At 35.8% G+C, this 15,016-nt stretch overlaps 1 protein-coding gene across 1 annotated transcript in view; it reads left to right on the forward strand.

Annotated features, from left to right (window-relative positions):
- The window catches only part of LOC149786029 (E3 ubiquitin-protein ligase rnf213-alpha-like), a 598,535-nt gene that overhangs the window by 15,969 nt on the left and 567,550 nt on the right, over positions 1–15,016 (forward strand). The window contains exons 4-5 of the mRNA XM_089976317.1: positions 586–635; positions 12,181–12,327. Coding sequence (XP_089832443.1) covers positions 586–635; positions 12,181–12,327 — 197 coding nt within the window. The remainder of the gene's footprint in view (positions 1–585; positions 636–12,180; positions 12,328–15,016) is intronic.

Genomic DNA, 15,016 nt, shown 5'->3' on the forward strand with positions numbered 1-15,016 from the left:
CCAGTGAAGCTACAGTTACATTTTGTTTGATTACATTAGATACAAGTGGTTTACTGTAATATGGAGATAGAGGCAACACACATCAGTTTATTGTCGTATTTCAGTGTCTTAAGATCTAGCATCCATTAATATAAAATAATTGTGTGGAATAAAGAAAATATTATTTGCATGTATCAGTAAATGTTGATAACTCTGCCCCCCCCACCATCAGTGTTAATCAAAGATTGTTTCTCTCAAAAATCTTGCTTGTACTGTGTTTTGATGTTTGTGGAATCTCTCAATTGCTCATGAGTTTCCTAGGGAAAAGTATACATGTTTCATCAGCACGAAAGTAGTTTTAGGGCAGGGAGTTGCTAGTCACGTGACTTTCTATTCCTAAAGGCTGACATTTGATGGCATGATATGCATTACAGAAAGTATTTGTATTTAAACATTTCAGTACACATTCTTAGTAGAAAACTATAAATGACATTAACATTTTGATTTTGAGGTGTTAAGACACAAACATTACCACAACAGATAGGTTTAAAAAGAGTTGTTTTAGTTCTAGAGTGTCATTTAGAGGTGTTTTGAATATCATTTCAGCAGAAACCAGGTGGAAAAGGCACTAACGTTACAAGAAATGGCAATCAAGGGTGAGTATTTTTGGGTGTTTGTAGGAAGAGATAATTACAAAATCATTACAGATAAGATGCTTTTGTGACTGGTGGTCAAGAACTGCTGTATTTATGAGCTGTCCATTGCTAAGTTCATAATTTCCTTTTTAACATCACTCAATTTTTCTTGATAGGCTAACAAAAAATGTGTTTCCTATTGTAATGGTTGTAAACACTTAAGGTAGACAGGTAGGTTTTATATATATATATATATATATATATATATATATATATATATATATATATATATATATATATATATATATACACATACAGTATGACCCCGTTATAGCACTCTCTGTTATAACATGAATTGAGATATAATACGGTTGTGGTGTGGCTTCCGAAATTCCATATACATGTATTTTTCTTGTACACAAAAAAATTCTTTCTTAAAAGTACTTAAAAAAACATAAAAACTTTATTATCATTTTGGAGAAGAGATCGCATATGAATAATACAAGATGATCGTGGTGTGGCTCCTGAAATTTTATATGTATTTTTCTCGTACATGAATAAGTAGTTTTTTCTTCTTAAAGGTACGAAAAATAACACATAAAAAGTTTATTCTGGGATCGCATAGGTATTTGCCAATGTCACAAACTTGGATTGTTTTTCCTTATTGGCAGCAAAACATACCATGTGGCTTTTTTTTTTTATTGGCGATGTTGTTGGCTGTTTTAACTTTTATATACAACTATTGGTTTGGAGTTCAGCAATTCGGAGGCACTGAAATTTATCTATTGTTACATAAACAAATTCTTTGTCCATATTGACAAACCATCTAAGCAGTGCATTGTTATATTATAATCCACTTATCTTGACATCTAGCATGAGTACCATATGTTGTGAAATATCTGCTTTTCTGTTGTTGACATTTCTGGTAACAACCAGATGAGGTATTATCTCGTAATCAATCTTTCATCAGATTTTCAGCCGCTCACTTGTAATAAATACATTTACATCAACTGACATTTGTATGTGGATGGTAAGTAAAATTCCTCTTCTTTTCACTCAGAATTAAATCCTTCAGAACAGTCACATTTTCTTTAATAATCCCTGTCATCAAACCAGAACACCTGCGCCTCTATCGTCTGTTGACCCTTTGTTAATTTTCAGATGCATGTGTGAAAGGCAGCGTCACACTGCTACCAAAAATGTGTAAAAAAAATACCCCAAAAAATAAAATATCTTACTTATTGGTTTATTCAGTAAGCATGGAGGGACAGTAACTAGAATAATCCAAACGACGGCCAATTCTTTTTTAAAAAATGTACCCAGATAAAACAGTTTGCTGAAGTGTCAAATGAAACGGATTACCTTTGAAGCACTGATTGATGTGAAAACGTACTAAGCAAATGCAGGAAAAAAAATCAGTCTCAATCATGCAATACAGTTCTTTGATGTTGCCGCCGCAATAAGAAATTGGCATTTGTTTGGTTCTCCAAAGCTGTCCTTTAGCAGTGACTTCAATAATGTATGCACCCTTCATCAAAGAAAGCTGACTACAATCTTTCAGTAAAAACAAAGAACTTTTCCATCAGAGGAAGTTAGTACCAAACTTAAATAAAAGTGATGGAATCTGATGGAATTTTGCATTTTCCAACGTGAATGGAACATGTTAACTATGAAGTGAAAGTTTCCTTTTTGTAGGAAAAAAGTTTATGCTTTCACATGCTACCAATGGCAGCTTAAAACACAAACTAACTTTTACTGACTTGGGAAGTACTGAAAAGTAAATGTACTTCATGATTCGATATGGGATTGTGCTATGTTTATTCACTGAATTGAGACCAATATGACCTGTGACAAAATTATTGAATATTTTAAAGCTGTGTGTGTGCATATTTTCGATGGAATCACTTGTATTGTGGATTCAGTGTATATGATGATCTTCGCGGGTGAGTACACGGTGTTGATACTATTCATGCTATACATTAGACATGTATATATTATATAAACAGTATTCACGTATATGTACCAATTCGTGGTTCTCTAAGTAATATAAACATATTAGACATGTCTTCTCTGTTTTCACTACAGGTGTATTTCTCATTTAATATGTATCAATTTAAGATGGTAACTGTGCTGATGAAGCACATATTTTACTGCCCACATTTATTTCCTAGACACACACACACACACACACAGAGACACAATATTTTTGTGGGTACATGCATCATTTTCTTCAGCTGACTGACCTGCTTGCTTATAACTGCTTATAACATGGTTCGGTCTATAATGCGGTCGGGTTCTATGGCTCCCAACTATTGTGTTATAGCGGGGTCACACTGTGTGTATGTATATATATATAATGATTAGTATGTATTATGTAGTAAGTGCTTCAGGTCCTGGGCAAAACCTGCTCAGTTAGATACACAAATCAATTTTATGATTTTTTTTATTATTGTTTATTTTTTTTAAATTTTACCTTTGGGAAAAAAAGTGCTAAGGTTGTCAATGAAAAACAGTGATGGTCCACCAACTGGAAACATGTTTTTGTTTTGGCCTAAGATGGATGCTACTGGTACCTTGACTTTTGTACCTCTATGTCGTGACTTGTATTAGATTTTTTATATAAAAATATGAGTACATTAATTTCATATCACTCTCACTCTATCTTTCTCTCTCTCTCTCTCTCTGCACACACCTTGTAAATACAAGAATGTTTATAACATTCATGATGTGGCAGTCAAATTTGGGAATAGATAATGCAGTAAGATTTCAACTTTCTCAAGGGAAAGTTGTATAAATAAGATGGTCAAAAATACATAGAATACTCTTTCATTTCTATTGATTATGTTTTCATTTTGTTACCTTTTAAATTAGTGAGAGTATATGATACAAATAGTATGTTCCTGATTGGTCCCAGTATTGCTGGGCAGGGGTTAGAAGGGGTCAATCAGGCATAAAGATCATCAGCATCTTAGAAGTGTTATGATGGGTGTCATATAAGTCTATTGAGAGTAATTTATCATGGAATCAATTTTAATCCTTTCACAGACCTCTGAGGTATAATAAAAAATGTATCACTAATGCATGTATTTGCCAACCTAATTGTACAAAAACATTAAAAAATTTGAGATTTGTGTCATTTTGCTCATATGCATCACATTTGCTTTCAGTAAGATGATTTTAAGTAGAACATAATAAATCATGAATGACAATTAGTAACTAAGAACCACAGTGTATTGCCAAAAGATACTTTCTCTTTTAATAGTAGTAATTACTTATCTGTTGCTATTGTGTAGCTTTATGCTACTTTGTGCCATAAAACCACTGTCCATTTTATGTTAATACATCCTCCAACAAAGTGAGAATTGTCAGTATAATACAATCCAGTGCTCAATATGTACCTGGCTTGGGGCATGCATAGAAGTCATCTTTTTCAAGGACACCATGGTGAATGGACGTTATGCATCGATTGTCACCTGAGAAAATTGCTGTAGCACATGCTTACCACATTAGCGGTCTCCTTTCTAACATTTAATTAGAATCTTGGTGTTAGACATCCATTCCATAATTTAGATTATGTGACAGTAACATTTCCTTCCTGAAGTACCAGTAACTCATTATGTTAAGGAATAACATTACAACTTACCTAAAGTTAAAGGGCAGCAATGGCTTAATTTAGCTCTATCTTCATAATGAATTTTGTTGTTGCTTCCTTCAAAACATGTTTATTAAAAATGTCTACACCCTTGCTGCAAGGGAGAAGAATTTTTTTAAACAGTTACTGAATGTTTCAGAATTTTTTATTTATTTATATTTCCTCAGTAAAAGGTTGCAGTAAGAACATAAAGGAAAAAGAACGGTAAAATGGGTCTTCAGTTGTTGTCCTAGTGTATAAACAGCAGTGTAGGTAGTATGCATACAGCCAGGTGAGTGTATATTCAAATATTATATGTCATAACTTTTTAAAAAAATCAAAATAATATCAGGACAGTCTTTGGTTGAAGTGTGGCCACAAGAAGGGCCTGTGGGACACTCATCCAGACTGCATCTATTGCTCAAAGTACAACATGGAAATATTATTGAGCAAATTATGGACTTATGAAACCTGGAGTCAAGCTGAAGAGTACTCCAGGGTCCCTGGACTTGAGTGGACTAACTTCTTTGGCAGTATTTGAGGGCCTTCAAGGGGATGGACTGATCATTAAAGTAGTTGATTGTCTCCCCTTCCTGGAAGGGAGGAGTTATCAAAGATATATCATATTCAGGATAATGACTTGCTCTCTCCAGAGATTAAGGTGGTGCACTGCTCACCTCATGCCCTAGTAGCAGGCTAATCCCTCCTGTTATTGAGGTAGAGCACTGCACTAGCATGCTACTTCATTCTGCAGCACTGTACAAGTGAGGTGCATATATCCAGGGAAGCTTGTTTCCCCCCCCCCATGGTAGGTGATGGACCACTCAGTATTTTAAGGGTAACATGTTGCACCCTTCATATGAGAGGAATCAGTACTACACCTTTCTCCACAAATGAAGTAGTTGAGGACAAATTTTTTCAGATTATCACTCAATGTCTTCACGAAATAGTGATAGGTTACAGGCTGTGCAGGATTGGGAGTGTGCCCACCTAGCTCAGAAGAAGGAAGTGGAAGGATTGATATCCACCCCTTTTCTATTATCTCAGCTAATCCTTATGGGATATGGTCTCTGAACCTCATGAACATTAGACCTGTATGCAACTGCTATTTGACCCTACTCACAAAGTGGAGGTGATGATATGGCGTGTCCCATCATCACCTGATCAATCAGAAGGCTTGAGGTGTTGCATCATCCAGGGTAGACAGGCAATCCCATCTCCCAATTCCTCATCTCTCTGAATTACAGGATGTGACACAGAGCATACTGATGCTGTTTCTAATGCCCAACCTGTCCCTGATTCAGAGTATGCTAGTCAGTGATGATGTCCTCTCTAAACTCATTGACTCCAATAAGTTCAAGGTAGAAACAGCATCACTGATGCCTCCAACCAGGCTCACACCTTCCTCTTAGTTGGATTGACAGGGTTGAGGTCTGGTCCTTGGACAAGTTGACAATTTAAGTCTACAACCTCTTACGCCTGGACTTGTGTCTGAACCATCTGGCACACAATCCATGAAGATCCTTTCCATTTTGGAAAATATCTCTGTTGTAACCTTGACCAGACCTCTTGCTTCTTCCTCATTCTTCCTTGATTTAGGAAATTTCTCAGAGGTTTTCCACAGGCCAAATGCCACTATATAGTATCTAGGTCAGTCCAGTTCCTTCCTCAGCATTGAGACCCAAATCTTTACTGCCAATTATTAGGCACTTTCCCTGAAGTGGCCTGCTAAACCTCCTCATTTGGATGCTGATTTGTCCAAAGAAAGAGTAAAATGGGTATTTTCAATAGGAGTTTGAGCACACTTTCCCATCAAAGCAATTGAAGCCATGGCACAGAAAGCCAGGTTACTTGTCACCATAGGTATACATGTTGACATTATCTCAACTACATAATTTTGTATACTTAGAGTCCTTGAATCCATCCACCTTACAACACGTGCTGGAAACTATGGCCAAGACATCCATATATACACATCCTGTCACAATGGCATTATCAGTGGAATTTCTACGTATCCACTGTGATGTTGCATTTGACTCATAAAAGGTATTGCTTAACCATAAAGTAAAGACCTTCTCAGGGCTGCTGCATTTGAAGCTGATGCCCTCTTTGGGAGGTTTACCCCTAAAGTGGCTTCTCAAGACTTGCTGGATCATCAACATTGATCCTTTTCAACTGCTTTAGGTCCATCACAATAAGCCAGGCAGTATGGGAATGTGAGTCACCCTCAGGGGCTGTCAGACAGGTTCTTCAAATAGATGCAGTCCCAGTCCAATATGCAACTTCAAACAAGAAATCAAGTTAATAGTGCACAGGAAATAGATGCCTCAGACCCCAAAGAGGAAGTTCTCTAACCCACCTTCCTTTCTACCAAAAGAAGGGGATAAACAGTCCTAGGGACCCAAACCCTCTACTGCCATGTATCTCTCTCCCAACATCTCTGTAGGTGCTTGTCTATATCTCTTCAGAGGCTTGGTCATCCATCATGGACAATGGTTGGGTCCTTTTTCATCATGAGCGAGGATTACTGATTCCAGTTTCAGCTAATTTTAATTATGCAATACTTAACTGTTGCTATTGTTGAAAGCCCTCTTCTTACCTTGCTCTGATGTCCTGGTGGTATTGTTGTCTGAAAAATAAGAGAGTTCTGTGCATTCCCCGAGCCAGTTACACGAGAGAATTGTATTATGCTGTCAATGTGCCACCCTATGGGAGGATATATTCACATCAAATGGACAGTGGTTTTTCAGCACGAGAAAGTGTAAAGCTACACAATAGTCACAGGTAAGTATTGTATAATTAAAATTAGTTTCCCCACCCCATCCCCCTAGTTCATATTCATCCATTTCCACAACAGGGGATCATAATGGCCAAGTTTCTTGCATGTTATTGGTATATTCTTGTTGCAACATGAACCTCATGAAGATATTTACAGTTTTAAAGAAAAGTAACCAAAATTTGTTTGTTATGAATTATTGTTTGTACGTGCAAGTGAGAGTAATGAAACAATAAAGCTATATCTGTGCATAAGATCATGTGCATTCAGATTGTTTTTTCTTTGTAGCGCTTTATGGTGTGTTCCATGGGGAGGGGAGAGAGATCCAGTTTTGCTTGGATATGGAGGTTTTCCAATTTTGAGCTCTGCTTTTTGTGTAGCTTTTGCATCCAGAGCTTTTATCAGGGTTATGGGAGTAGTTGCAGCCCATTTAAGATAATTACATATCCCAACTTTTCAATATTTTGATGTTTTTGTATCCACAATTGTAGTCTAGAGTCCCTCAGATAAGACCTGTTTTGCTGTTAGTCCTTTATGACCAGGCTTGGTCTTCTACCAAACTTAGATAAATCAGAACTTACTCCATCTGAAGATCTTGTTTATGTGGGGATGAATTTGGTGAGAGTAGAGACCTTGTCAGCTCATGATTCTATCTCTGCTGTGGACCTTGAATTCTGCAGTGGATCTGGTTCCCCTAGGCAGACTGCATTTGTGACTCTTTATTTTCTCCTTTATGCTGCTTGGAAACCAATCAGGGACCCATTGAATGCTCTGATTTCTCAGGGTCCTGATTTCCACCATCATCTGAATTGGTGTAGAAATCAGGGCTGTTTTCTGGATTGAGTCCCTATGCATCCTTGCCATATCTCCACTTACCTGTTAGCAGATGTGTCATATTCAGGGCTGAATGCTTACCTGGAGGGTTCATGGTTTCAGGAAGAATCAACCTTCCACATCAACAATTTGGAAATGAGGGCAGTGTTCATAGGCATGAAGGGTTGCAAATAATAGGTCACTGTGTGATGGTCCTCTGACAAAAACATTGGTAGTAAAATACCTCAGGAGACAAGGAGACACTTTCTCTCTGCATGGAGGTTTGTAACCTCCTTTGCTGGGAAACTTCAGAAGGAATATTCCTCCAAATTCCTGGTAAGAAGAACAGTTTGGTTGACAATCTTTTCAAGGAGAGAAAAAATAGTCCTTATAGAATGGTTGCTCCGCCAATCCATAGCAGACTTTTTGTTCCAGTTTTGGGGAACTCCCTTGGACGACTTGTTTGCTATCAAGCTGAACAACAAACTCCCCTTTGATGTTCCCCAGTCCCAGGGCAGAAGACACTTTCAGCCTGAGGTGAGATCTTCTCTTTGTTTATGCCATCCCACTCTTCAGGATGATCCAAGTTGTCCTAAACAAAGTCAGACACTCCACTTCTCATTTGGATTGCCCTTCTATGGCCCTAGCAATTATTGTTGAACAGTCTTCTCTATCTGATGTTGGGGGGGCCCCGAGTGGCCGAGTGGTCTAAAGCGCTCTCCGTCATGGATCACTGCCATCTCACCTCTGTCTGCATGGGTTCGAGTCTCAGGTTCGGCCAGTGTGGATATGTGAGAAAGCTTGCCGGTAGCTTCTCGTGGGTTGGTGGTTCTTTCCGGGTTTTTCCCTGGTTCTTCCTCCACCATTAATACCGGCCGCCATGTATAGCCTATCTTGTGCTGAAAAATGGCGTTAAACCCCATAACAACAACAACAACAACAACTATCTGATGTTGGACCTTCCACGGACATTATCTGAGAGAAGGGATCTCCTGTTGCAATAAAGGCTCTATCTCCACCACAACAGTACACAAATTCTCCAGATTCACACTTGGCTTTTCTCAAACAATTTCACCCCAAAGAAATGTTTTTGATCAAAATTGCCAAGTCAAAGAGAAAATTTATGTCTACCATGTATGATGCCAATTGAAGAATCTTTTGTGATTGGTGTAACAGAAAACATGCCAATCCTATCTGTCCCTCTGTGAGTGGTCGTGGCAGATGTTCTTTTTCTTTTTAAAGAGAAACAATCTCAGTTTCAACCATCAAGGGCTATCAAGCATCCCTTTCCAATATTATCATATTTTCAAAGGTCCCTGCTATTGGTACAGATTCTTACTTAGTAGTCCTGATCAGGTATTTCAAATTGCAAAGTCCATTGTGTTGTTCTCTAATGCCTAAATGGAATCCTCCTTGGGTCTTGTGGTCCCTAAATAAACACACCTGTGGGTGAAGCTTTCTTTGAGAACGTTGCCTTCAGGATGGTTTTCTTGCTAGCCTAAGTATCTGCAAGATGAACAAGTGAACTTCATGCTATATCCATAGTGCAGGGCTGTATGAGGTTCATTGGGAATTATGAATCAGTTTCTCTTCTTTGCCAGCTGGATGCCATGGCAGCCATCTTGAAATTCTTCTTGTCACAACTTCTAAATGGAAAGTAAGCAAGGGATTTTTACCAGGAGACATCATATGGTAATGAGTTGGTACTCAGTGAAATAATGCCAATCTGATACTCAAAGGGCAACAGCTCTGTCTTCTTGAAAATCTTGTTATTGCTTCTTCTCCAGAATTTGATGGTCATATTGGGATAGGATTTTTATTAAGATGACTTCTTATGATAGTTGGTCCTAAATGAAACTTGTGCCCCATGGAATGCAATATGGCTGTTACAATAAAGATATTGAAAACCTCATCACTAATTCTCCTGAACAGATGGTCATAATTTCATGTAGTTTTCACCAAAAGTATTCTGATGGTATCAAGTTTGTCCTGAATGAAATTGGTGCTGATTATAAATCCAATATGGCTGCCACAGGAGGTAATTTTAAAATCTTTTCATTTGAGAGTTTTGTTGTTGATGTTTTGGGCTTAATGCCAGTTTTCAGCACATGATAGGCTATACATGGCAGCCAGTATAACTGGTGTAGAAAAAACCTGCAAAAATCCCAAGAAGAACCACCAACCCATGGGAAGGTACTGGCATGCTTTCTCGTATATCCATATAGGCAAAGCAAAAGAATCAGACCCATGTGGACATAGGTGAGAAGCCAGTGATTGGTAAAGGTGAGTGTCTTAGACCACTTGGTGACCCAGGGCCTATTGATAATTTTGAGTATGGTTTCAAAGATCAGTAGTTAAGAAAAAGAAATAGTCTGATCTTGAATTTATGGAAATTCTTTTGAGACAGTTGAGTGTCAGTCTTTTTGAGGAACTCTTGTTGTGGATAATAGTAATAATATAATAATAATAATATAAGTGGACACCCAGAGACATTTTATTATAATATATACAAATACAAATATACCACAGAGATGGCCTTAACCAGTTATAGATATTGTTTTGATTGCATCTGTTTCAAACATCAGTGATGAAAGGAAGGCACTGATATGCTTCTTTAACGTTTTTGGATAGACAGTTCCAAATAATTGGACCTGAGAACGACAAACAATTTTTATACATTTCAGCTTTGGGCATAGAAGAAGAAAGTTATTAGATATCACAGAGCGTAGTTTTGATAGACTAGAAAGTTTACTTTATTAGATGACAGAGCATAGCATTAATACACTAGAAACTATTATTTATCCTTTTACAAAAAACATAATTTATATAGTTTGGCATAGAACCATTTGAAACTTTATACATAAATTTTGCCTTTCTTAAACATGTTCTTTCATAGTTGTGATCTTCAAATCCAGTTCATACATTTGTGGACATTATCAACTCTGTTGTCATGGATAAGTCTGATGGCTCATTTTTGAAGTCTCTCCACTTTTAACAAATTTGTTTTAGAACCAATATCCCAGATGATGTTGCAGTAATCCAGATCATGTTGAAAATAGCTTTTGTAAAACATTATGCTGCTGTTTCAGGTTAGAACTTCTTTAATTTTTTTATAGTAACTAGATATTCTTTGCCATTGTTTTTGGTAGCATTACTGATATGCTCTGACCATAACATGTTGTTATTAACTTAACTCCTAAAAGTTTATCTTTTGTAAAATTGTTATGATCTGTGATGTGCAAAAAATTATATTAGTCACTGTGTTATTGTTACCAGAAGCCATATTGCTTTGCATATTTGAGACTTTTATCCTTAAGTTCAGGGTCACAGATCAGTATTTTAAGTTATGTTTTGTTTCTTCTTTATAATATAAGCTGTAGGAGATATAGGAACGAGCCGTGGTATACTTATACTTTTAAATTTGATGGTATCTGATTTATAATAGTCAAGATTTTATCAAAAGGATCAAAGCAACATATAGTTTATGTTTTACCCATTTTCAGCAGTTTTCCAATGATTACTTTTGGTAGGTAATTAATCTGGTTTTTATCTGTATCTGCCCAATAACATCATAGCTATTTCTTAAATGTCATATTCAGATTTTATAATTGACAATTAACATTTGTGTCCTCACCATGTTAGGAAAGGTTTCAAAATTCATTGAATTTACTTGTACAGTAGGTGAATTGAATTAAAAGAAATGAGGGAAAGAATCACATAGATGTTTGATTTTGCATGTGTTTACTCACCTGCAGTTCTGTTTTATCTCATTTTTTAAATTTTATTGTAATAAACTCTTCTATATATTGTACATTGTAACATATTGAAATTCAACATTGTTGAGAGTGAGAGTATCTATTTTCTTGTGTAGTATAATAATCAGATTCTGAAAATAGTGATGCCCAGGGTCTGTTATAAGGTAGTTTTCTATGGTGATGTGCTGTTGTAGTCTCTTGGACAAAGCTGTTTGTGACCATTTCTATTATATATACATAAATGTATTCCTCATTCATCACTAAGCTTTCAGAATTCTGCTACTCTGATGCATCCTAATGAGTATATTTGGGTAATATTTTCTTCTCCGTAGCTTGGACTTGATCAACCAATGTGTAATGGGTTCAAGTCCTGTCTCTTTGCTAGGCTGTTACTCTGTATGAACCCTTTATACCAGTCTGTACATTATTGGCTCTTTTTATATATTAACTTGGGCTGTTCCAGATATGCTGCTTTTGATGAGGAGATCTGTGTTTGTGAGTAAACCTTGTTGCCTTTTGTTAAGCTTTGATTATGATAGTAATTCTGATGCTGATATGTCGAATCTCATGTATACATTTTTCCTTTTTAAGGAATAAAGTGGAATGTGTTCGAGTTTACTTCCATGCTCTTTTGTCCCCGGAGTTCGACCTGAAAAGTTCTGACAAGGTTCTTGTGAAATTTGGTGAGACAACACTTGGTGGATGGGACTGTTCTAAGCATAAATGCAAAATTGTCAGGTAACAAAATAGCATATGGAAATCATGTGTTACGTACCTCGAGGCACAGCTTCAAAATTGACATATATGTAACAGTATATATATAACAGTATATTAAATAAATTTGGAAATTATTTTATTTTTTGGAATTTGATATTTTCTAATGACCAGTTTTATAGATAGTACAAGCTTCATACTGTATGTAATAATGAGACATTCAAACCTTATTCTACTATAGGGTAAAATGCTGTTTGATTATACTTGTATAATATGGTTTCTAAGCTTATGTTTTTATAGGGTAATATACACTATGTCTATACTTGTATAACATGATGCTATCTAACCTTATCCTGGTATAGGGTGAGACACTATGCTTATTCTTGTATAAGATTAGACTTTCTAATCTTATTCTGGTATAAGCCAGTACGAAAACTTCTGCCCTGACTTTAACCAGATTCCAGGTGGAATTTTAAAGCGGATTTCACTTAAAGCCTAGATTCCACTTATTATAAATTTTAGGTGGGTTCAGGGTGGAATACAGCCCGAATTATGCAAATTAGTCCATCTATTACTAGGTGGAATCTGTTTATTCCTCTTATTTAGCCTAGATTCCCCTTACTATCACTTTTAGGCAGATTCAGGGTGGAATATTGCTTGAAATTACTGTTACTAGGTGGAATCTTTATTTCTGCTGAATTACATGGAAATACCTGCAGAAACCCCATCCAATAATGAAAATGTCAAGGCAGATTTCAGATTGGTTTTTTAAGCATTTTCTGCCTAAACCATAACAAATATACTTCAGATTTCTATTATGTATTAAACTGCCTAATGATTTTTAGATATTATTGGGAATCAATGATAAATATTCACAGTAATATTTAAAAAGGATCATAAATTTTATTTTAACAGACATTATCAAATAAGATTTAGGTTTTACTTGTCCTAAGGGGCAATGCCATTTTCTTTCTTGCATACAAAATTTAATCCAACATGGCATCAGTTAGTAATATTCATTTCACTTTAAAGTTTGGTGAGATTTCACACATATTTTGACCAAAACTTTCAATGAAATTATGTTGAGGTCTCGCTCAAATTTCTCTGAGATACTTGTGAGGTTTCACAAAAATATTGACTAAAACTTTTGTAAGATTTCATTAAAATTTTGATCATTATATAGTATTTTACTGAAGTTTTTTTTAGTGTTTCAGACATTTCAGCAGGTTTCAAAGAAATAATGGATATGAATTAAACAGGCCTTTATTAACGAAGGTGATATTTAAGTGTGTATGAAAACAATTATACTGATGTTGTAATTATGTGACATCCAAGGCAAGAGAAATGGGAGTTAATACTAATAAAAACAATAATAATAATAATGACTTTATTTAGAGAAGGTAATTCAATTAGTTACATAACTAATCTACCTTGAGGCCTTCTATCTGTGGTGTACAACATATACAGTATATACAACATGATATGAAGTATCTGACACTAAATAATTAAGTGGTTTTAAAAATCAAAGTATCAAGCCTGGAACATATGAACAGGCATCTGTGAACACATTTAACATAAATAAAATATAAAATATTAATCAGCATAGAAAAATTCAGCCGTGAAAATAATGCAAAATTACAGAAAAGCATCCATTTGAGACAATTTGATTATGAGAAGAAGAAAAGCTAGGAGCCTGCCTAAGATGTCACTTGTACTGTAGACTGGATTTTTGATTGCACAAACTATGATGCTGTTGTGGTCTCTCGAATTAGTCCTTGTTCCAAAAGCAGCTGCGACAAATGTTTATCATGATATAATAACTCTTATTTTACACTGAATTCCAACACACCAATAATATTTTGATAATATACACAATAATGCCTCATGAGATTGAAAGTAGATTCTACTTTTTGGCCAAGAAAATTCTGCAAAGATATGGCTATCTTTGATAGACATGGATATCTGGCAACAATTCCCACTAGTGATCTACACGTTGTCCCTACTTAAATTCTGAAGTTAATCAGTTTGGAGTTGTATATTACTTCAAAATTGTCCCGATTCAATTCCTTGTCCTATTTAGCACGTTAGCCGCTACTGTAAAGCTCTTTAAGGCACAAAAAGCAAAATGCTTGTCCTGGCGTTCAGTTTTCATACAGATTGACCAGTTATGTTCCCATCAAATTTGCGTTCAAGGTATTCTCATTGCCGCACATTTTTCAAATGGTTATTCAATCTCTCGTCCTGCTCGAAAATTCGAATCGGCATGTTTTGTAACCATGCTCTTTCCCATCAGTTTCTGTTATGCGACGATTCATTGGGTAATTACAAAATGTTGACCAATCAGAAAGCTTTATACAACGATCCTCTGTTAAACAATAAACAGAACAAATACTTATTTGAAAGCTTGTTGTGGAATGGGACTGGATAGAGCATTATTTAAAAAAGAGTTTCGGAGACGATATTAAAAAATGGGTCCATATCGAGGAAATTCAGGTCAGGAGAAAAGCGAAATTATGTTTTAAAATGGAAAACAAGATGAAAACTTGTTCGAGGGCAGTTAAATCCAATTGAAGTTAAATAAAAATACAACAACAACAACAAATTTGAAAGAGAAATTTAACAAGGAAAGCTGTGGAAAGAAGTTATAAATTGTGCCCAAAATAAACAATAAACATTTACAACTATCAGAAACAGGAAATATAAATGCTGCTGA

Source organism: Sinohyriopsis cumingii, chromosome 12, assembly GCF_028554795.1.
Source record: "Sinohyriopsis cumingii isolate HCF-2022 chromosome 12, ASM2855479v2, whole genome shotgun sequence".
Taxonomy (NCBI): Eukaryota; Metazoa; Mollusca; class Bivalvia; order Unionida; family Unionidae; genus Sinohyriopsis; species Sinohyriopsis cumingii.